Source organism: Theropithecus gelada, chromosome 1 (assembly GCF_003255815.1).
Source record: "Theropithecus gelada isolate Dixy chromosome 1, Tgel_1.0, whole genome shotgun sequence".
NCBI classification, from domain to species: domain Eukaryota; kingdom Metazoa; phylum Chordata; class Mammalia; order Primates; family Cercopithecidae; genus Theropithecus; species Theropithecus gelada.
The window spans coordinates 26,395,121-26,420,013 of record NC_037668.1 but is presented as its reverse complement, the minus strand read 5'-3'; the positions used below and the strand labels follow the sequence as shown (position 1 = coordinate 26,420,013).

The window sequence follows — 24,893 nt, the reverse complement described above, 5'->3', positions numbered from 1 at the left end:
GTGATTTATAGATTCAATGCAATATCTATGAAAATCTCAATGATATTTATTTGCAGAAATAGAAAAACCCATCTTAAAATTCATATGGAATCTCAAGAGACTCCAAATAGCCAAAACCACCATGAAAAATAACTAAGCTTGAAGACTCACATATCCGGATTTCAAGACTTGCTACAAAGTTACAGTATTCAAAGTAGTGTGCTACTGGCATAATATCGGACATACAAACTAATACAATAGAATAGAGAGCCCAGAAAGAAACCCTAGCATATATGGCCAAATGATTTTTGACACAGTTGCCAAGACCATTCAATGGGGAAAGGGCAGTGTTTTCAAGAAATGATACTCAGACGCCTGAATATCCACATGTAAAAAGAATAAAATTTGGGCTGACTGTGGTGGCTCATGCCTGTAATCCCAGCAGTTTGGGAGGCTGAGGTAGGTAGATTATGAGATCAGGAGTTCGAGACCAGTCTGACCAACATGGTGAAACCCTGTCTCTACTAAAAATACAAAAATTAGCCGGGCGTGGTCGTGCATGCCTATAATCCCAGCTACTCGGGAGGCTGAGGCAGGAAAATCACCTGAACCCAGGAGGCAGAGCTTGCAATGACCTGAGATTGTGCCACTGTACTCTAGACTGGGCGACAGAGCGAGACTCTGTATAAAAAAAAAAAAAAAAAAAGAAAATTAACTCCAAACAGACCCATGACTTAAATGTAAGACCTAAACTATGAAACTCTCAGATAAAAATAGGACAGAAGCATCACAGCATCGCATTTGGCAATAATTTCTCGACTACGACAACAAAGCATAGGCAGCAAAAGAAAAAAATTAACAAATTGTGCTTTATGAAAATTTTAAAATGTTGTGCACCTAAAGACACTATTAACAAAGCAAAAACCCACAGAATGGGAGAAAATACTTTCTTTTTTTTTTTTTTTTTTTGAGACGGAGTCTTGCTCTGTCACCCAGGCTGGAGTGCAGTGGCCGGATCTCAGCTCACTGCAAGCTCCTCCTCTCGGGTTCACGCCATTCTCCTGCCTCAGCCTCCCGAGTAGCTGGGACTACAGGCATCCGCCACTTTGCCCGGCTAGTTTTTTGTATTTTTTAGTAGAGACGGGGTTTCACCGTGTTAGCCAGGATGGTCTCGATCTCCTGACCTCATGATCCGCCCGTCTCGGCCTCCCAAAGTGCTGGGATTACAGGCTTGAGCCACCACGCCCGGCCGAAAATACTTTCAAATCATGTATCTTATAAAGAATTAATATCCAGACTATGCAGAGAACTCCCAAAATTCAACAACAAAATACCAAACAACCCAATTCAAAAATGGTCAAAGGACTTAAATAGATCTTTCACAAAACAAGATATACAAATGCCTAATATGCATATGAAAAAATGCTCAGCATCACTAATCATTAGAGAAATGCAAACCAAAATCCCAATGAGATACCACCTTAAACCCATTAGGATGGCTACTATAAACAAAACAAAACAGAAAATAATAAGTGTTAGTGAGGATGTGGAGAAATGGAAACTCTTACGCACTGACAGTGGGAATGTGTTTTAGTCTGTTCTCACATTGCTATAAAGAAATATTTTTAAAACCAGTAATTTATAAGGAAAAGAGGTTTAATTGGCTCAATGTTCCACAGGCTTTACAGGAAGCATAGCGGCTTCTGAGAGGCCTCAAAAAACTTACAATCACGGCGGAAGGCGAAGGAGCAGCGGGCACATCTTACATAGTGGGTGCAGGAGGAAGGGAAAGAGAGGGGGGAGGCACCACACACTTTTAAACAATCAGACCTGTGAGAACGCTATCATGAGAGCAGCACCAAAGGGAGCAATTCATCCCCATGATCCAATCACCTCCCACCAGACCCCACATCCAACATTGGGGATTACAAATGGACATGAGATTTGGGCAGGGACACAGATCCAAACCATATCAGAATGTAAAATGGTATAGCATCTGTGGAAGACAGTATTAGGTTCCTCAAAAGATTAAACATAGGCCGGGCACGGTGCTTCACGTCTATGATCCCAGCACTTTGGGAGGCTGAGGCGGGAGGATCACCTGAGGTTGGGAGTTTGAGACCAGCCTGACCAACATAGTGAAACGCTGTATCTACTAAAAATACAAAAATTAGCTGGGTGTGGTGGCGTATACCTGTAATCCCAGCTACTTGGGAGGCTGAGGCAGGAGAATCACTTGAATCCAGGAGGTAGAGGTTGCAGTGAGCTGAGATCATGCCATTGCACTCCAGCTTGGGGGACAGAGCGAGACTGTCTCAAAAAAAAAAAAAAGATTAAACATAGAATTACCATATGATTCAGCAAGTCCACTTCTGGGTGTATACCCAGAAGAATTGAAAGCAGGGTCTTGAGATGTTTGTTCATAGCAGCATTATTCACAATAACTAAAATGTGGAAGCAACCCAAGTGCCCACTGACAGATGAAGCAAAAAGTGGTACATATGTATATATATACACATATATATGCAAATATATGTACACACACACATATACACACACACATATGTATATACACATAGACAGGGATATTATTCAACCTTAAAAAGGAATAAAATTCTGACTGAAGCTACAACATGGATGAATCTTGACAGCATTATGCTAAGTGAAATAAGCCAGTCAGAAAAAGACAAATATTGTATGATTTCACTTTATGAGTACCTATAGTCAAATTTATATATAGAGAAAAATGGAATGATTGTTTCCTGGAGCTGTGGGGAAAGGGGTACGGGTCATGATTGTTTAATAGATACAGAGTTTCAGTTTTACAAGAGGAAGAGTTCTGCAGATGGATGATGGTGATGGTTGTACAAGAGTATGAATGCACTTAATATTTTCTCTTGACTGAGGTGGACGGAAAGATTTTTATACCGTGCGTGTGTGTGTGTGTGTGTGTGTGTGTGTGTATGTGTATTTTCTTTTTTTGAGACAGAATCTCACTCTGTTGCCCAGGCTGGAGTGCAGTGGCATGATCACAGCTCACTGAAGCATTGACTTCCCTGACTCAAGAGATCCTCCTACCTCAGCCTCCCAAAGAGCTGAGACCACAGGCATGCCACCATACCTGGCTAATTAATTTTTTTTTTTTTGTAGAGTTGTGGTCTCACTACATTGCCTAGGTTTGTCTCGAACTCCTAGACTCAAGCAATCTGCCTGATTCAGCCTCCCAAAGTGCTGGGATTACATGGGTGAGCCTCCACACCCAGCCACGTGTATGTATTTCTGTGTGTCTTTATTGAAGATCATTTATCAATGAAAGCTTTCTTTACCATTTACCTGTTGAAGACACTGAATCAGTTAGTTCTTTCATTCCTGCTTGCAAAACAGACCATCTGATTTTCCTTTGGGCCTCTGTTTTATAATGTATTACCAAAGGCAGCTGACACACAGTGTTACATTCTGTTTCCCTGATGTCTTCCCTTAGAGCTCAAGGGCACTAGGTATATAACACACTTCTTGAGTGACCACAGGCAATGCTCTTAACGTTTTCACTTCTTACATAACATGGAGTGCCATCTTTCCAACCTTCAATATTAATTTCTTCATCACCAGTAAGCCCATTACCAAGTCAATGCTGCGTGTTTTAGGTATTAACTGAAGCTGGAGAAAGGAGTATGTTGACTGGTGCCTTGCTTCTCCTAAAGTCTTCAGCCTGAAAGTGATACTTTCTGCTTTGATTTCTTGGCCAGAGCAAGTCACATGGTCCTGTTTAACTTCAAAGAGAAGTGCAGCCTTCCATGTCCCCACCCTGCCCCAAAAGAGGAGAATTGTATCAGAGTGAACAACACTAATGGTTACCTGAAAGGTTTCATGATGAGGTGGTATTAGTGGTCTTTCTTTGTGGTTATAATAAGCAGCAGAGATGCATGGCAGCTAGGTCAGCTCCCTCTCTCTCTCTCCTTCTACCCCCTGTCCACCTCTCTCCCACCTTCCTTTCTTTCACAATGCAGTGGACACTTATCATGACACAACCCAACAACTAGAATGTTATTAATAATCTACACCTACCTCTGTGTTCCTCTATGTCACTCCATCCCTCCCTTCTTCCTTAGTTGTTGCCATTATCTCAATTTGTGGTTAAGGTGCTATTGCTTAAACTACTTTTTAACAATCATGCACATGCCTAAATAATATGTTGTTTAATTTTTGTTTTTAAACTATATAAAAATACTATTATATTGTATATTGTTTTCTGGTGCTTATTTTTTTCCTATGACTTTATGTAACTACTATTCTCCTATGCTGTCCCACATTCATTTTCTTTTTTTTTTTTTTTTTTGGGACGGAGTCTCGCTGTGCTCCCAGGCTGGAGTGCAGTGGCGTGATCTCGGCTCACTGCAAGCTCCGCCTCCCGGGTTCACGCCATTCTCCCGCCTCAGCCTCCCAAGTAGCTGAGACTACAGGCGCCCGCCACCACGCCCGGCTAGTTTTTTGTATTTTTAGTAGAGACGGGGTTTCACTATGTTAGCCAGGATAGTCTCGATCTCCTGACCTCGTGATCCACCCGCCTCGGCCTCCCAAAGTGCTGGGATTACAGGCTTGAGCCACCGTGCCCGGCCCCACATTCATTTTCAATGCTATTGAGTTCACATTGTATGAATAGATCACATCTTGTTTTTCCACTCTCCCATTGTCATTTGTTTTGTTTCCAGTTTTTTTCCAATAAAAAACAGTGCTGCTATGCACATTATCATATGTGTCTCCAGGTATGTATGTGCTAAATTTTCTCTTATATGTAGGTATATAACTAGATGTCATATTGCTGGATCATTAGAGTTTATAAATATTTGACTTTACAAGATAACACCAATTTATTTCCACAAAATTTTACCAATTTACACTCCCATCAACTGTATATAATTGATCCAATTGATCCCTATGCCCTCAAATACTTGGTGTTACTAGACTTCTTTATTTTTGCCCATTAAATTCTTGAACTCAGCCTCCCAAAATGTTGAGATTACAGGTGTGAGTCACTGCACCTGGCCAGAGGCAACTTCTTAGCAGGAGAGGGTATGCCAGAAAAACCCAGAGAACTTCACATGAAAATCATGTAGAGGCCAGGCGCGGTGGCTCAAGCCTGTAATCCTAGCACTTTGGGAGGCCAAGACAGGCGGATCACGAGGTCAGGAGATCGAGACCATCCTGGCTAACACGGTGAAACCCCGTCTCTACCGAAAAAAAATACAAAAAACTAGCCGGGCGAGGTGGCGGGCGCCTGTAGTCCCAGCTACTCGGGAGGCTGAGGCAGGAGAATGGCGTAAACCGACAGGCGGAGCTTGCAGTGAGCTGAGATCCGGCCACTGCACTCCAGCCTGGGCGACAGAGCCAGACTCCATCTCAAAAAAAAAAAAAAAGAAAAAAAAAAAAAGAAAAATCATGTAGGGAGGTCAGATAGGGCACGGATAGGGGAAGAAGAAGAGGAACTCTTAGAGGAACAAGAAGTCAGTTTTAGGTTCTTCATCTTCTATAATCTCATATGTGAATGTGTGAGCCCATGCAACCTGTGTGGTAGATTCGATGACACATAGAATCAGGGAAACTGTCAGCACTGATAAGGATTCTACATGAGGGATAAAGAGCAAGGTGAAATAGAATAAAACAGCAACATGATGTAGAATAAAATACTCTACAGTAAAGTTTTGTCATTTCAAAACAATTTCATGGTCAATTATGGATATTCAAATTATTAAAATAACAACTTGGTTGTAAGTTGTATTGGTCTGTTTTCACACTGCTGATAAAGACATACCCAAGACTGGGAAGAAAAAGAAGTTTAACTGCACTTCCAGTTCCACATGGCTGGGGAGGCCTCAGAATCATGGTGGGATGTGAAAGGCACTTTTTACGTGGTGGCAGCAAGAGAAAATGCGGAAGAAGCAAAGCGGAAACCCTGATAAACCCATTAGATCTCGTGAGACTTATTCACTATCACGAGAATAGCACAGGAAAGACCCTCCCTTATGATTCAATTACCTCCCCCTGGGTCCCTCCCACAGCACGTGGGAATTCTGGGAGATACAATTCAAGTTGAGATTTTGGTGGGGACACAGCCAATCCATATCATGAGTTTATCTGATTACACCACTAAACTTTGATCACATTCATTTCTTTTTAGGTGTCAAAGTAGCACAAAAAAATTAAAAGAGAACATTGGTTTGCACAAATGACTTTATCATTATAACCCCAATTTTGATTATCTATATTTGTAATTCACAAACTAGATAAAATTCACAAACTAGATGGCAGGGCACTTAGAAGTCATTAAGTTTTTTTTTTATTGCAAAATACTTGATCTACTAATATGTCAAACATAAAAATCTCAGAATATAATTTCATACTAAATCAGATTCTGATTTATACAATGTAATAAAAGATAGAAATGTATAGGACAGATTTATATTTAGTTATCTTTAAATAGGAGACTATTCTATGGTGCATTTCCCTTGCAATTTAGGAAAACCCTTTCGTTCCTTTTTCGTGTAGAAACATTTTGTTTCAACACAGGGAAGTAGAGATAGATTCCATTTCCCCCACCACATTGTTAGTGTCAGAGAGAGATAGCCTGCGGTTCTCTGCATCGTCAGAGCTGTTTCTCACACTGAATCTGGGAATGACAAATTTCTTGTTATGTTGAAATTCTGAGAGGAGTTAAGACATGTATTGCACTCTTTAGCCCTTGCTCCTGGGGATGTGGGTTCTCTGGGTTATTTGATGTCCCATAAATTGTTTTGAGAGGCTCTGTCTTCCATCTGCTTTATGAGACTATTGCATCTCTTACCTTTAACCTGAACCTGAAAGTTATCACAACCAATAAATAAACAATAACTGGCTACTTCTCTTCCAACAAGTGAAAGCCCACAGAAGATAAATATACATAGAAGGGAAAGTGATTTTCTAGCCCTTCTGAGAAGAAGAGACAGAAAAAGATAGGTTGTGCTTGTTAAAAGCATCATTATGGTTTAATCCAAACAGGAACACAGAGAATATTCAGATGGTTAGAAATAAAGGCAATGAGTTCTCATTTAGTGTCTGGTGTTACAGAAGTTATTTGCTGAATTCTTGCAAGATTGGCTAACTATACCTATAAGATCAGTTGGCCTCTTTGTGAACGGTTCATCTTTGACAACTTTAACAACCTCTTTCCAGTGGTGCAGTAAAGGATAAACCTTCTCCAAAGAGACGCCCAACCTTTGCTCTTGGCTCCTGGGAGTTATCTCTAAGTTTTGAAATGTCCTGTTTGATAAGGGTATCTTCATTACTGGGGACCTTGTTAGCATTGTCAATGCTAATAATGTGATTTATGGTGGGAGCTTTGGCCACATAGCATCAACTCAATTTCTGGAGGGCCCAGAGACTATGGTCAGCCACATGGGTGGTCAGCCATGTCTATGTGACCAAACCCCAATAAAAATTCTGGACATCAAGACTTGGAAGAGCTTCCCTGCTTAACAATACTCTGTGCATATTGTTACACGTAGTTTCTGGGAGAAGTAGGCCCTGTCTGCACAGCTCCACTGGGAGAGGAGACTGGAAGTGCTGTGACTGGTTTCTTTGTTTGGGACTCTCCTGGACCTTGCCTTAGGTACCTCTTCCCTTGGCTCATTTTCATCTGTATTTTTGGCTTTAATAAACTCTAATATTACAGAAGTTATTTGTTGAATTCTTACAAGATTGGTTGACTATACCTATAAGATCAGTTGGGTTCTTTGTGAAGGCTAGAATAAAACATGAGTAAAACAGCTTCCAGTGAGTTTTGTGAGTCATTCTAGTTAATTATCAAAACTGAAGGTGGTCTTGGGAACCTCAAACTTGCAATTTTGTCTCAGAAATGCGTGGTCTTGGGGACCCATGAAATTTGTAATTGGCATCAGAAGTGGGATTTACTGGAATGACCTTGACTCACCGAAACTTGATGAAAGCATGGTTTGGGAAAAGGAAAGATGAAAGGGCAGGGGTTTATGAACCTTTGATGTCCGCTAACCTTTAAATGCACTGTCTGAGTCCTCTGTCCCAGACTTATAGAGACCGGGTGAATATGTATGGGAAATGTAGCTAAGGGAGTCTCTATTGATTTTGTAAGTCTTGGGTCCTCGCGCTAAAGGGGCTGAGTTGCACAGAAGTGTTCTCTGCACAAAAATTCGGCAGGGCAAGATACAAACTCCATGAAGGCAGGGTCTATGGTGACTTAGCTAACCAGTCTATCTCAGGGGAAATAGAAATGTTTTCCTTAGGGAATTCATTCATTCCTTCAGCACTTGACAATCTACTAATCAACTCTGAAGAACCAGGCACTGGGTGAGGCTTGGAAACACTAAGCTAAGGAGAGCATAGACTTTGTGTTGAAGAGCTCAGGGCTGGGGAGGTCAGTGTGTAGAACAAATAGCAGTTTTTGTTGTTGTTGTTGTTGTTATTGTTGTTCGTTTGTTTGTTTTTGCTCTTGTTGCCCAAGCTGGAATGCAATGGCACGATTTCAGCTCACTGCAACCTCCTCCTCCTGGGTTCAAGTGATTCTCCTGCCTCAGCCTCCCATATAGCTGGGATTACAGGTGTGCACCACCACACCTGGCTCATTTTTTTGTATTTTTAATAGAAACGGGGTTTCACCATGTTAGTCAGGCTGGTCTCAAACTCCTAACCTCAGGTAGTCCACCCACCTTGGCCTCCCAAAGTGCTGGGATTACAGGCATGAGCCACTGCACCCAGCCTTTTTTTTTTTTTTTTTGAGACAGAGTCTTGCTCTGTCTCCCAGGCTGGAGTGCAGAGGCACGATCTCGGCTCACTGTAATCTCTGCCTCCGAGGTTCAAGGGATTCTCCTGCCTCAGCCTCCTGAGTAGCTGGGATTGCAGGCATGCACCACCACACCCAGCTAATTTTTGTATTTTTAGTAGAGATGAGGTTTCACCATGTTGGCCAGGCTGATATCAAACTCCTGACCTCAAGTGATCTGCCTGCCTTGGCCTCCCAAGGTGCTGGGATTACAGGCATGAGCCACTGCAATCAGCCTACAAATAGCAGACATTGTGTGATAGAGTTTGTCGGGGACTACAAGACAGACACACACTAAGTAGTACAGCTGCTCTGAGTTCAGTTTCCAGGGGATGATAGGTCATCCACATGCCTGGTGGGAAGGATGGAGCTGGTGTTGGGGTCAGGATTGGAGAGGCTGATTCCTAAGTCACATTCATTAGTGGGTTCCAACAGTTGGATCTTGTTTTCCACCTAGCATGTGAGGAAGTTTACCCTTCTTTGTTATACCGTGTCTTGTGAACCACTTCTCAAGGTTAAGGACATGGCCAGATCAACTCTGAGGAAATTCTCCAGGGTTGAGGGCTGCGACTTGGGAGGAGACAAAGGAGAGAAGAGATGACAACCACTAGACCAGCTGGAAAAAGCAATTCAGAGCTTAAAAAAATGAAAACAAAACCACAAAAGCCTCATCTATGTACAGTGTTTTTTTTGTATGCATATTCTCAAGTATCATTTTTAATTTGATCCTGAAAACCACCTTGTGAAGGCAGGGAGGATGTATTGATGACCCTACAGGCTCAGACAGCAACATGGCCAGAGTCACCATAGGTTGTAAGTTGCTGAATGGGAGCTCAAAGTCCAAGTCTTTGACTCTAAATCCAGGGCTCTGTCCAGAGCACCACTGTTGCCTCTTTTGGCAGCTGAAGCTGTCAGTCTGCTGACCCCTGCCCAGTTCAGACAGGATGGCCGGAAATGGACCAAAGGATGGAAAAAGAGAAGAGTGGACTTGAAGGGAACCGAAAGCATTTATTAAGGGGAAAGCAGAAGGAAGTAAGAAAGAGGTGTTAACCCTGGGGCCTGACCTTGAAGCACAGTGTTCCAGGGGATGGGGGATGCCACTGTCCCCACCCCTCCATGGGGGCCTGAGCAGATCCAAAGCTGCCTGGCCTTCCTGGAGGGTGGCATCCAAGCATGCATGTGAAGGCAGCAAAAGTAGGCCCACATCACTTCTGGGAGAAGGCAAAAGAGGGAAGAGAGGACTACTATGGAAAAGTAGAAAAAGAGGAAGGGAGGGAATCTAGACATACAGATTGGAAATGTGGAACAAAACACATTCTTTTTTTTTTTTTTTTTTGAGACAAAGTCTCGCTCTATCACCTAGGCTGGAGTGCAGTGGCGTGATCTCGGCTTACTGCAACCTCCACCTCCTGGGCTCAAGTGATTCTCCTGCCTCAGTCTCCCAAGTGACTGGAATTACAGGTGCATGCCACCCAGCCTGGCTAATTTCTTTATTTTTAGTAGAGACAGGGATCCACCATGTTGGCCAGGCTAGTCTTGATCTCCTGACTTCAAGTGATCTGCCTGCCTCAGCCTCCCAAAGTGTTGGGATTACAGGCATGAGCCACCGTGCCCCATGTGAAACAAATTCTTATGAAACAAATTTAATTTACATGTGCTTAAACTTTGATGTCAACTTGCATGGGATCCCCAGGTTTGTTAGATTTTTCTAGTGCTTCCAGCCCTTAAGTCTGTTCCTATGTTCTCTCAGCTACTCCTCCTCTCCTTCAACACTGTTAGCCGCTTTATCCAGGGCCCTATTTCTCAGCCCACTCCTTCTCCAGCCCCTCTCCACTCCACCTCCACAAAGTCTGTTGGAAAGGAACAGCCAAGGATACTGGCTGTTTGGCCCCCATGTGGGTCTCTCCACATAGGATTCAGAGAATTGGAACATTTCTTGGGCTGAAGCAGAGAAAGGGATGCAGTTTTGAAACTGGCTTTGTGAGTCACTGTGAACTTCAAGCACCCTCCCACTTGAGGTAAGCTTCACCAGCTTGGCTTGTGGGAACTGTCAGACCAGCTCCAGGCGCTGGGGCTTTCTCAGTGGCCTTGTCAGCTCACAACAGGTGTTAACAGCCTCTAATTGAGGAAACTGTGGCTGGACAGGCTGCAAGGCAGTTCTGCTCGGCATCGTCCTCTTGCTGACTGGAGACTGCTGAGCCAGTGCACAGCACAGCGTCTGGTGGGGGTGGAGGGGCTGGCTTGGCCCCTCTGTTCTGTGGAAATGTTGGGGCAAGTGGTCACCTTCACACTCCTCCTACTCCTCAAGGGGTATCAGGGCAAAGGTAAGGAGGTCCTACCTGGCGTGGGGCGGGGGACTCACATAATGGACTAGGAGCTGTGCCCCTCAGGGAGATCAGAGCCATATCTCCCTGATTGTGCCACATACACATTCATCTGGAACTTGACTCGGAGCAGCTCCTGACAGGTCTGACAGTCTAAATCAGACAGGACAGGCTGGCAGTGCACCGGGGGGTCTGTGAGAGGGGCATCTGGCTCTGCTGCCAGCAATCCAGGAAGTCTTGGGTGAGGAGATTCCTTCCCACTGGCTTCAATTTATCTTTCCATGTCGTGGAGAGAGAAGCCTCCTTCCAGCTGCCTGTAAAGATGAAGAAAATTGCATCCTCCAATTGTGGCGTGAGAGAAGAGAAGCAGTCCCAAGGAAGTGGTTGGTTCTGGAGCTCAGAGACAGACGGATGGACCCCTGAGGCAGGAAAACTGAGCCCGAGGAGGGGAGGGCAAGGCCAGCAGCCAGGAAGAGCCTGGATGGCATGGTTCTTCATCTCCCTGGCTTCTTCAGCCCCCCAGATGCCACAGGAGCCTGGAAATTATTAGGGACATGTTGGGCTGGGGCAGAAGAAGGAGACAATATGAGGAAGCTCCACAGCAAACCTAAAGCTGTCAGCTAGGCATGGAGCCATCTAACATTTACTCCCGGGGATCCCGGTTGAGGGCTGCTCCCCTCTTTCTCCAGTCCTGGGGTCCAGGATGCTCTGAAACCTGGATCCCACATATAATTTAATTTAATTAATTTATTTCATTTTTTATTTTTATTTATTTATTTATTTTTTGAGATGGAGTTTCCTTCTGTCACCCAGGCTGGAATGCAGTGGTGTGATCTTGGCTCACTGCAACCTCTGCGTCCTGGGTCCAAGTGATTCTCATGCCTCGGCCTCCTGAATAGCTGAAATTACAGACGCGTGCCACCACACTTGGCTAATTTTTGTATTTTTATTAGAGACCAGGTTTCACCATGTTGGCCAGGCTGGTCTTGAACTTCTGACCTCAGGTGACCTGCCCACCTTGGTCTCACCCAACCAAAGTGCTGGGATTACAGGTATGAACCACTGTGCCTCGCCAGGGTTCTGCATTTTAGATCAGTGACTCTGCAGGGGCTTCACAGGGGTGGAGAGCGTGGAGTTAGAGGAGGGTACACTCTGGGCACAAAGAGGGGAAACTGAGGCATAGTGTTGCGTGGGTTCAGGGCCGGGTAGAAGCCCCATATGCAATAAAGTCCCATGCCCAGGTACTCAATTCAGTTACTGAGTCCCTGAGCATTCTTGTGTCCTTCAGGAAGACACAGTCAAAGCTCAGGTGGACTCAACATTTGTAAGGATGCAGGCAGCATAGGGCAGAGTATGATGAGGAACAGGGAGCAGGGAGGGAGGTGTGGGGCCTGCGGCTCTTGTGGGTGGGTTGGGAGGCCCAGTGACCCAGGATTCTGGTCAGGAGAGCTAGGCTGGAACCTGGTCTAAGGCGCCTTGAAAGCAGCTCAGACAGCTGAAGGAGGACTGACGGGATTGGTGCCTGGCTATGGGGATGAGAGTAACAGAGAAGCTGAGGTTATGACCCTGAGGTCATGAGCCTGTGTGACAGAGGGTGATGCTCCCTCCACTCCCATTCCCAGGGTTTCAGTGCCATAGCTGGGCTTGGCTATGCTGGCCCTTGCAGGGTGAAACTGGTGAGTGACTCGTTAGGCACAGGGAGGGATGGACTTGGGTCTTCCTGAGCTGCTTCCTTCTCCAACCTGGGTCTGTGGGGCTGGCCTGGCGTAAGTTGACTGAAGCTGCTCTGTTTATGTAATTTTTAAAGTTTTTAGTTTGAAATAATTGTGAAGTTCCAGGGAAGTTGCAAGAATAGTTCAAAGGATTCTTGAATTTCTTTCACCTAGATTCACCAGTTAATATTTTATTGTATTTACTTTATTTCTCTTTCTCTAGCTGTATGTATATGTGTGTATAAATGTATAATAATTTTTGCTGAACCACTTGAGAACAAGCTGTGACATTATGTCCCTTTACTCCTAAATATTTTAGCACTTATATCCTATGAACAAAGACATTCTCATGTTAGTACAGCACAATTATCAAATTTAGTAAATTTCACATTAATACCATCAAATATGCTGTCCATATTCACATATTACCAATTGTCCCAAGAATATGCTTTAGTTGTTTATTTTTTGCTGACCCAAGATGCAATCAAGATCATGTATTACATTCAGTTTTTATGTTTCTCATGTTCAGTTTATGACCATACTTTAGCCTTTCTTCATCGTTCATGATATTGCATTCTTGAAGAGGACAAGCCAGTTGTTTTGTGGAGGGTTCCTTAATCTGGGTTTGTCTGATGTTCCCTCATATGATTCAGGTTATCATATGCATTTTTATTTATTTTATATCATCATCATTATTATTTTTTAGAGATGAAGTCTCGCTCTGTTGCCCAGGCTGGAGTACAGTGGTCCTCGCTGTATGTATATGTGTGCATAAATGTATAATAATTTTTGCTGAACCACTGCAACCACTCAGCTCACTGCAACTTCTGCCTCCCCAGGTTCAAGTGATTCTCCTGCCTCAGCCTCCTGAGTAGCTGGGACTACAGGTCCATGCCACCATGCCTGGCTAATTTTTGTATTTTTAGTGGAGACAGTGTTTCACCATGTTGGCCAGGCTGGTCTTAAACTCCTGACCTCAAGTGATCTCTCTACCTCCGCCTCTCAAAGTGCTGGGATTCCAGGCGTGTGCCACTGTGTCCAGCCTATTATTATTTTTTAAGAGAAGATCTTGTTCTGTCGCCCAGACTGGAATGCAGTGGCATGCTCACGGCTCACTGTAGCCTCGACCTCTCAGGCTCAAGCCATCCTTCCACCTCAGCCTCCCTAGTAGCTGGAACTACAGGTTTGAGCCACCATGCCTGGCTATTTTTTTTTTTTTTTTTTGTAGAGACAGGGTTTCCCCATGTTGCCCAGGGTGGTCTTGAACCTGATTCTCCCAGTCAACTGCTGCCCGCTGCCTCCTTGAGGCTGGAGCCAACCCCAATCAGTCAGACCAGGCAGGGTGCACACCCCTTCACGCTGCTATGGCTGCTGATGTTCGGGAGGTCTGCCAGGTTAGCACACACTGAGGTCCCTACAGGGAATGGGGCAAGCTTACAAGTAAATGTCCATTCCTCAGAATGGACAACTGAAACCTGAATTTAGGGTCCAAAATGAACTTTAGGGCCCAGGCCTATTCTGCCCCTCTTTCAGACAGAGGGGCAGAATCATGGGGTATGTGTACGTAACTCTAGCAGATGCTGTCAAACTGTTTTCCAAAGTGGTTGGACGAAATAGTGCGTGAGAGTTCCATGCTGCTTCAGGGCCACTGGCTTTTGGTTCTGAAGGTCTGCAGATGGAAAATGAAATTGCGGGAATGTGGAGCTTGGCAAGAGGCCAAAGGCAAGGGAATTACAGCTCTGTGATTTCTCTGGTATCCTGCGTGAAATTCTGACAATGGAGTCATTTTTAGGAGTTATGTGAGATGCATTGTTGAATTAATTAATTTAAATGAATTCATGAAGCCCTTGCTTGGGTTGTTCATTTTGCCGTTGTGATGTTTGAATTTCTTGTCTATTCTGGATATTAGTTGCCTGTAGGATTCATAGTTTGCAATTTTTTTTTCCTATTCTATAGGTTGCTTTTTCACTCTGTGGATTGTTTCCTTTACTGTACACGATTTTTTTTTTTAGTTTGCTATAATACCATTTGATTATTTTGCTTTTGTTACCTGTGCTTTTGAGGTCTTATTCATAAACTTTTTCCCCAGCCCTTATTATGGTCCAAGAACTATGCAAGGTTTTGTGGGGGAAACAAAGATGAAACAGATGTCTATTCTACCCTTAAGAATCTTTCAGACAGAGGAAAATAGATATGTATAATTACAACTATAAAGGAAGATGGAAATGCTACATGTCATTAACAGGCAAGATACATTTAGAATAAAAAAGGAGCTAAGAAGATGAAGATTCCTTCTAGGTAGGAACACTGGGGAACTGGCCTTGAAGAATAAATGAGAGTTTAGGAGGTAGGTACAAAGTAGGAGGACAATTGAAGCAGAGGAAAGAGCTCAGAAAAGCCAGGGATGCACGGGGTTTGGATGGGAAACAGGAAAGGCAGATGCACTTGTTATCGTGGAGAAAGAGTATGACATATGAGATGATTTGGTTAACTAATGCAGAGTGGGACTTGGGCTAGGTGAGTTTTGACAGAGGTAAGCAGGTTGTGTTACCTGACGAGGGGAGTTAATATGGTCAGTATGAAGCTAAATAGAGAGGAAGAAAGAAATGGGATGTGGGCCCTGTAGGATACTTTATCTATCTTATGATTTTGCCCTGACTAAAGCTGGATTGCCCCAGTACTTTTGGAATCTCACTGGGCTCTATTCGCTCAGTCCCTAGCAGGTACATCTTTTGATGCCTTCACCCCAAGCTTGGTAGCACAAGCCCTAGCTGAGAAAACCTTAACATCTACTTGTTGACTGGTGGAAGTTCCACTTGCTCTGAGACCTTTCTGTGCTCCTTCTCCCAGGTGCTCAGGCCCCACACTTTCCTCCGACTGGCAAGTCCAGGTTGGAGGAAGCTGAGCTGACTCAGAGCTCTGCACATGGGCTCAGGGCTGAGCGAAACTCACTGCTGCTGGATCAGATTGTCTCCTTCACCATCCTCTGTACTTCTGTCCTTGACCATCCTCTGTTCTTCCTGAGGCTGCAGTGGAGTTAACCATCTGCCCTCTACCCTCCCTTTCAGAGTTACTAGTTCACCTCATCCGTTCTTAACCACCGGAAAGAGGCCCCCAAAGCCGCCGAGCAGTAGCAACAGCAGTGGCAGGGGCCCGGGGCCTTCCTGGACTGTGGCCTCTTTCCTCTAAACAATTTTCACTTGTAGGGTCCTCCTCTATGCCTCACTAAATGTGTGAGAACTTGTGTTGAAGTTATGTTTTCATACTAGCATTTCATCTCCCCTGTCTGGTGTGTGTACACCCCTGGGACAGAAACTGAGGTCTTTTTGTATCAGTCACAATACCCTGGACATAGTGACTTTTCTACTTGCCTTTTCACCGTATCTGCTCTGCACCCCTCCTCCGGCACCACCCCTTCCAGGCCGTCCATGGAAACTCATTCCAACCATCTTCCTTCTTCCCACACTGGACTGTTGGGGGCTACCAGAGAAAATTCAGCAACAAAGAGCGGCTACAGATTCATAATCTCCAACCCCAGCTGGACTCTCAGTGTCCTGGGAATCCTCATTTCTGGCCCATAGCTTCTCCTATTCCCCAAAAGGTGGGAGAATTCCACACCTTCGTCATCTCTTCAAGACCCTGTTCCACTATCCCAGCCTCCACAAACCAACAACCTCCTTCTTTAAGAAAACTGAAGCACAAGTTAGGGATTCTGCCAGCCTTGCCAGCAATTCTCCAGTGTCAATGTACTTCATCTACTCCTGTAAATGACCACATTTGCCACTGCTGAGGGCAAGAGTGCTCTTGCCCTGTCCTTGAACATACTTTCCTATGTGCTCAGGGCACCAGAGCTTCTTTCAGAAGTCATCTGGGACCTGCTGTCCATGAAGACATCCCTGATCTTTCTTCAGCTGCTCCTTTTCTGCGGGCTTTCTACCTTTAGTACAGTTTCCTTCCAGTTAAAAAATCAAACCAACAAATCAAAACAACACCTGGTGTTCTCTCTAGCTCCTTTTTATTTGCAGACAAACCAGTCTTAAGTGTATAAGCTAATATAATATTACATAAAAATAAAATATAATGGCATACATTTTTAAAAACCCCCAAAGGCAGTGTAGCATGAGGACTGTAGATCACACACTTCGTTCTTCAAGTATTTAGAAGTCTATGGCTGGGAGTGGTGGCTCACGCCAGCACTTTGGGAGGCTGAGGAGGGTGGATTACTTGAGGTCAGGAGTTCAAGACCAGCCTGGCCAATACAGCAAAACCCTGTCTCTACTTAAAAAAAAAAAAAAAAATTAGTTGGGGGTGGTGGCAGGTACCTGTAGTACCAGTTACTCATGAAGCTGAGACAGGAGGATCACTTGAACGAGGGAGGCAGAGGTTGCATTGAGCCGAGATTGCGCCACTGCACTCCAGTCTGGGTGACAGAGAGAGACTCCGTCTAAAAACAAACAAACAAACAAACAAAAAAGAAGTCTAGGCAATAACTTAACCATTTTCCTGTGTGATTCTTATTCAGTTTTATAATAGCAGAGCACAACCTTCTTCTACGTAGCACTCTACATTCTGATCTACTGGTGGATTATATGGGAGTTTACGTTATTATTCATTATACAGTACCTTTATATTTAAGTACCTTTTAATATTTGTGCTACCTCTCACAATTTTATAAAAGATAAAAATAAAATAAAACCACCACAAAACACCTAAAAATTAAACTCATGTTCCATCACCTCACTCTCCAAACCTGCTCTGTCTTTACCAGACCCATAAGCCACACATGTATTGTGTGTTCCCCTAAACATGCTACTGCTGTGTCCACAATAACCCCCTTCCCTGTTCCTTTCTGCATCCACCAGGCAGGCTTTGGCTTTTTCTTTCAATGGCAGCTCCCACCCACCACCTCCGGGCAGCCACTCCTAATTCTGCAGGACAGTGGAAAACATGCTTTTCTTATGCTTGTCTTACATCCTGGGCACACATCCATAGCACATTCCATATTGCATTTCAGTTGGCTGTTTTAGGTCTATCTTTCTTTTTCATTGTTTTTTTTTTTTTTTTCGAGACAGGGTCTTTCTCTGTCACCCAGGCTGGAGTGCAGTGGTGTAGTCATGGCTCACTGCAACCCCTGCCTCCCAGGCTTTTCTGATATTTAGCTAAGAGTTGGGTTTAGCTGAGATGAGTGAGGAAATCTACAAATTCACTTGCTATGGTAATGTTTCCACAATGGCAGGTCATACTTTGCTTTTATCAAAGTACATCTTAGTTTAATGGTCAGAACAGTGCAGTGAGAGGTAGTCATTACTCCTTTTCTGTTTTTTTTAATCGAGGTATAACTCACAGCTGTCTGCACAAAGTTTAAATCAACAACTTCATGAACTTTTATATGCGTAAGTACATATTCACACTACCCACATCAAGATGTAACACATTTCTAGCACCCAGTTGTTCCTTTTTGCTCCTTCAAGTTGATAACCGCCCTCCCGCAAGGGTAACCACATTCTAACCTCCCTCACCATAGATTAGTTTTTCCTGATTTTAAACTTTACATCAATGAAATAATTCACTATGTACTCTTTGGAGTCTGGCTTCCTTAATACTCATCATTGTGGTGAGATCCATCCACATTATCGCCAGGAAAAGTAGCTTTTCTTTTTCATTGCTGTGTAATATTCCATAAGACTATAACATGATTTATTTGCTCATCCAATTGTGATAGACATTTGGATTTTTTCTCATTTTGAATTATTATGACTGAAGCCATTATTAACACTCTTGTACATATTTTTAGTGGATATAAACATCAGATTTTTTTTTTTTTTTGAGACAGAGTTTCACTCTTGTTGCCCAGGCTGGGGTTCTATGGTGTGATCTTGGCTCACTGCAACCTCCACCTCTCAGATTTAAGTGATTCTTTTGCCTCAGCCTCCCAAGTAGCTGGGATTACAGGTGTGCACTGCCACGCCCAGCTAATTTTTTTTTTTTTTTTTTTTTGAGATGGGGTTTCACCATGTTGGCCAGGCTGGCCTCCAACTTCTGGCCTCAAGCGATCCACCCGCCTCGGCCTCTCAAAGTGCTGGGATTATAGGCTTGAGCTGCTTCGCCCAAACTTCAGACCTTTAAATGTTAGCTATTTTGGTGGGAATGCGTAATCTCATTGTTCTCTGATAACTAATGATGTTGGGCACCCTTTTGCATGCTTATTGGATATTGGATATTCTCTTTCGTAAAATGCCTGCCCAAGTCTGTTGCTTTTTTTGTGGTTATTGTCATCAGTGTATTATTGATTTGCAGTCTATTATTGATTATTGTCATCAGTCTATTATGGATGGAATTCTTTACATATTCTGGATATGAGCCCTTTTTCAGATCTATGTGTTGCAAACATTTTCTCCCAGTCTGTGGCTTGCTTTTTCACTCTCTCAATGTTGTCTTTCACCAAACAGAAGTTCTAAGTTTTAGTGAAGTCCAATTTATCAATATTCTTTCATGGTTAGTGATTTTTTTTTTTTGTCCTGTTAAAGAAACATTTGTTGGCTGGCTGCAGTGGCTCATGCCTGTAATCTCAGCGCTTTGAGAGACCAAGGTGGGTGGATCACTTGAGCCCAGGAGTTCAAGACAAGCCTTGGCAACATGGTGAAACCCCATCTCTACCAAAAATGCAAAAATTAGCCAGTCTCGTAATCTGGTCTCAAAATAAACACAAAAATAGATTAAAATGTAAAAATAAAAAAGGAAACATTTGTCTGTCTCATGATGTAGAAGATATTCTCTTGTGCTTTTTTCTAGAAGCTTTATAGGTTTAGCTTTCATATTTAAATTTATGATTTATTTAAAATTAATTTTTGTATATGATATGAGGGAGATATCAAGGTTTTTTTTTCTTATAGATATCAATTGGACCCAGCACCATTTATTGAAAACATCAAATATGTGTTGGTTTGTGTGATATTGTGAAATATATATTTGTTTTTCAACCTCCTTTCCTGACATACAACTCCTAAAACTTTTAGAAATTCTGAAGTGATGTGTTTTTGTAGGCTAATGAAGTGACTGATGGCTGGCAGCCTGTAGGTAGCTTCGGGATAGGGGCCGGTCACCAGAAAGACCAAGGCAGGTTTGAAATAGTGGACTCTGAGCCTATCCCCAACCTCTAGGAAAAAGAGAGGGACTGAAGGTTAAGCTGATCACTGATGGCCAGTGGTCAATCATTCCCACTTATTGAGGCCCCCATAAAAACCCAAAGAATGAGGTTCGGAGAGCTAAACATGTGGAGGTTCCTGGAGGGTGGCACACCCTGGGAGGGCACAGAAACTTTGTATCCCTTCCCGTACACCTTGCCCTATGCATCTCTTCATATGTACCCTTTGTAATAATCCGGTAAATGTAAGTGTTTCCCTGAGTTCTGTGAGCCATCTAGCAAATTAATTGAACCCAAGGAGGGAGTAACGGGAAACCCAATTTATAACCAGTTGGTCAGAAGCGCGGGTAAAACAATTCTGGAGCTTGCAATTGGCATCTGGTAGATATCTACAGGTAGATAGTGTCAGAATTGAACTGAATTAGAGGACATCCAGTTGGTGTCCACTGAAGAACTGATTGCTTGCTTGGTGCGTGGGAAAACTCCCCACACATTGGTCTCTTCTGTGTTGATTGTTGTGGTGTGAAACCAGAGGAAAAACAGTTAGTGTCTTTTCCCACATACAGGGTCTATTTCTAGACTATTATATTCCATCAACTACTTTTCAATCCTTGCAATACTGAATGCTATCTTAATTTCTGAAGTTTTACAATACATGTCGATATTAGGTAATGAAAACCTAGCTTTGTTCTTCTTCAAGATTGCTTTGGCTATTCTGTCTTTTAGATTTTCACATAAGTTTTAGAATCAACTTGTTAATTTCTATAAAAATAATCTGCAATAATTTTTATTGGAATTCTATTGAATCTATACATTAATTTAGGAAGAATTGACATCTTAGCAATATTAAGTCTTACAATAAAAACCATGCTATATTCTTCTGCTTATTTAGCTCTTTAATTTTTTCTCAGAAATCTTTTGTTGCAATAGGTGTATAGGTCTTAAATATTGCTTGTTGAAATTATTTCTATATATTTTAATTTTTTTGTGCTGCTGTAATTTTGTTTTCAAAATTTCATTTTCTATCTGTTTGTACTAACATATAGAAATAAAAATGATTTTTCTATATTGACCTTATACCTAGCAATTTTGCCAAACTGACTTCTACACTCAAATAGTTTTTCATATATTCCTCTGGGTTTCCTATATACACAGGTATATAGTTTGTGAATAATGACAGTTTCACATATTCATTTTTTTCTTTTTTTCTTTCTTTTTTTTTTTTTTTTGAGATAGAGTTTTGCTCTTGTTGCCCAGGCTGGAGTGCAATGGTGCCATCTTGGCTCACTGCAACCTCTGCTTCCCAGATTCAAGCAATTCTCCTGCATCAGCCTGCTGAGTAGCTGGGATTTCAGGTGCCTGCCACCCACCCACCTAATTTTTGTGTTTTTAGTAGAGGCGGAGTTTCACTAAGTTGGCCAGACTGGTCTCGAACTCCTGACCTCAGGTGAGCCTCCCAAAGTGCTGGGATTACAGGCGTCAACCACTACACCCAGCCTCACATATACATTTCTAATTTTTATTCCCTTTGGCCATTTTCCTTGTTTTGTTGAACTAGCCATGACCTCCAGTACAATGTCGATTAAAAGAGGTAATTATGGAATCCTTTTTTTTGTTCCTGAGTTTGCAGGGACGTGGATGAAGCTGGAAACCATCATTCTCAGCAAACTAACACAGGAACAGAAAACCAAACACCATGTGTTCCCACTCAAAGTGGGAGTTGAACAATGAGAACACATAGGCACAGGGAGGGGAATATCACACACCAGGTCCTGTTAGTGGGTGAGGACCAAGGGGAGAGAGAGCATTAGGACAAATACCTAATGCACGTGGGGCTTAAAACCTAGATGACGGGTTGATAGGTGCAGCAAACCACCATGGCACCTGTATACCTATGTAACAAACCTGCACGTTTTGCACATGTATCCCAGAACTTAAGTAAAATAAAAAAAAAAAACAGATGGGTACAAATGTGAATGTTTGTTGTTTTGAACAAACCTCTCCAACCACATTTTTCCTCTGCTCCCACATCAAAATAACAACAATCATCAACATAGAAGACTTCCGTGACCAAATGCAGGGAGGTGGATTTCTCCTCACAACAAACTGAATAATGGATTCTACAGTGGACACCAGCTGGGTGTTCTCCAATTCAGTTCACACACTAACTGGAGACAGTGTTGGACCACAGAGGTTGGGGGCTCAGTCCCAAACACCGCCCCTCCACCACACCAGTTGTAAGTCTGGGCCTCCAGAACTTCTGACCAACCAGCTTCCACTTGAGGTTCCCATAACCCACTCCTTCGGGTTCAATTAATTTGCTGGTGTGTTTCACATAAACCAGGGAAACATTTATGTTTGCTGATTTATTATAAGAGATATTACAAAGAGTACAGATGAAGACATGACATAGGGCAAGGTATGGGGGAAGGGACATGGAACTTCCATGACTTCCCTGGGCACACCGCCTGTCAGGAATCTCCACGTGTTCAGCTATCTGGAGGCTCTCCAAGCCCAGTCCTCTTGGGTTTTTATGGAGACTTCATTTCATAGGCATGACTGACAACCTTGTAGAAATGTGACTGGACAAAAAGGGTATGATTTCATATTAATAGGCTGAGTGGAGAAACTCAGCAAGGCCTGTCTGTTCAGATTCTTCTTGGTCTCTCTGTGCAGCATTTCTTTCTCTAGAATCTGAGGCAGGAACTTCTCTGGAATGAGGGTCTTTTGATTCATATCAGATTAGAGTTGTCTACACTCAGCAATGGTGATCTTCTTGCTGGCCTTGCCATTCCTGGACCCAAAGGGCTCCATGGTGTCTACAATATTCATGCCCCCTTTCAATTTGCCAAATACCACACTCTTGCCATCCATCCATTCAGTCTCTGCAATGTAGAAGAAAAACTGGAAACTCTTTGTGTTGGGTCCAGTATTTGTCATGTAGAAGATGCCAAGACCTGTATGCTTCAGGATGAAGTTCTCATCATCAAATTTCATCCCATAGATGAACTTGCAACCAGTGCCATTATGGTGTGTGATGTCAACATCCTGGCACATAAATTCTACAATAATCCTGTGAGAGCAGGAGCTCTTATAATCAAATCATTTCTCTCCAGCGCTCAGAACACAAACATTTTCTGCTACCTTTGGAATTTTATCTGCAAACAGCTCCAAGGAGACACAGTCCAAGGGTTCATAGTCAACGGCTACATTAACGAACACGGTGGGGTTAACTATGGCTGATAGCAAGAGACTCTAGGTGGTGTTGGCACCTCCAAAGCACCAGATATATACATTTTAACACTTTTATTTAATGAACTTACTTTTGACTTTGCTAATTTTCTCTATTGTACATTTGCTTTTTATTTTATTGAGGTTAGCTCTTACCTTTATTTTCTCCTTTCTCCTTTCGTTGGGTTATCATCATCATCATCATTATTTGAATTACTATTTCTTTTTCTTTTTGGTCTCTTGAGATTGAATCTTGCATTATTGACTTGCAAACATTCTTTTTTTTCTAACATACAAATTTAAAGCTATAAATTTCCCTCTAAACACTGCTTTAGCTATCTTGCACATTTGATACTCATTATCACTTAGCTCTAAATTTTTCTCCAAATTTCATTTCATTTATTCTTTGACTCATGGGTTTTTAGAAATATGTAGCTTATGTTTTAAACATTCAGAGATTTTCCACTTATTTTTGTTATTGATTTTTTATTTAATTCTACTCATAATTCATATGATTTCAATACTTTGAACTTTGTTGACACTTGTTTTAATGCATAGCACATGATAATACTTTGGTAACTTTGTTCTCATTGGTTTCAAAGAACATCTTTATTTCTGCCTTCATTTCGTTATGTACCCAGTAGTCATTCAGGAGCAGGTTGTTCAGTTTCCATGTAGTTGAGCAGTTTTGATTGAGTTTGAAAAAGAGGAAATCCTCCCTAAGTCATTTTATGAGGCCAACATCATCCTGATACCAAAGTCTGGCAGAAACACAAGAAAAAAAGAGAATTTTAGACCAATATCCCTGATGAACATCAATGCAAAAATCCTCAATAAAATACTGGCAAACCGAATCCAGCAGCACATCAAAAAGCGTATCCACCATGATCAAGTGGGCTTCATCCCTGGGATGCAAAGCTGGTTCAACATACGCAGATCAATAAGCATAATCCAGCATATAAACAGAACCAAAGACAAAAAACCACATGATTATCTCAATAGATGCAGAAAAGGCCTTTGACAAAATTCAACAGCCTTTCATGCTAAAAACTCTCAATAAATTTGGTATTGATGGAACGTATCTCAAAATAATAAGAGCTATTTATGTCAAACCCACAGGCAATATCATACTGAATGGGGCAAAAACTGGAAGCATTCCCTTTGAAAACTGGCACAAGACAGGGATGCACTCCTCTCTTCACTCCTATTCAACATAGTGTTGGAAGTTCTGGCCAGGGCAATCAGGCAAGAGAAAGAAATAAAGGGTATTCAATTAGGAAGAGAGGAAGTAAAATTGTCCCTCTTTACAGATGACGTGATTGTATATTTAGAAAACCCCATCGTCTCAGCCCCAAATCTCCTTAAGCTGATAAGCAACTTCAGCAAAGTCTCAGGATACAACATCAATCTGCAAAAATCACAAGCATTCCTATACACCAATAACAGACAAACAGAGAGCCAAATCATGAGTGAACTCCCATTCACAATTGCTTCAAAGAGAATAAAATACCTAGGAATCCAACTTACAAGGGATGTGAAGGACCTCTTCAAGGAGAACTATAAGCCACTGCTCAATGAAATAAAAGAGGACACAAACAAATGGAAGAACATTCCATGCTCATGGATAGGAAGAATCAATATCGTGAAAATGGCCATACTGCCCAAGGTAATTTATA

At 42.6% G+C, this 24,893-nt stretch overlaps 1 protein-coding gene across 3 annotated transcripts in view; it reads left to right on the top strand.

The window, feature by feature from the left end:
* The first annotated feature begins 10,858 nt into the window (after positions 1-10,858).
* The window catches only part of CD244 (CD244 molecule), a 31,961-nt gene continuing 17,926 nt past the window's right edge, over positions 10,859-24,893 (top strand). For all 3 annotated transcript variants that reach the window (XM_025403134.1, XM_025403126.1, XM_025403143.1), the window contains exon 1: positions 10,859-11,130. In XM_025403134.1, coding sequence (XP_025258919.1) covers positions 11,070-11,130 — 61 coding nt within the window. In that variant the 5' untranslated portion in view covers positions 10,859-11,069. The remainder of the gene's footprint in view (positions 11,131-24,893) is intronic.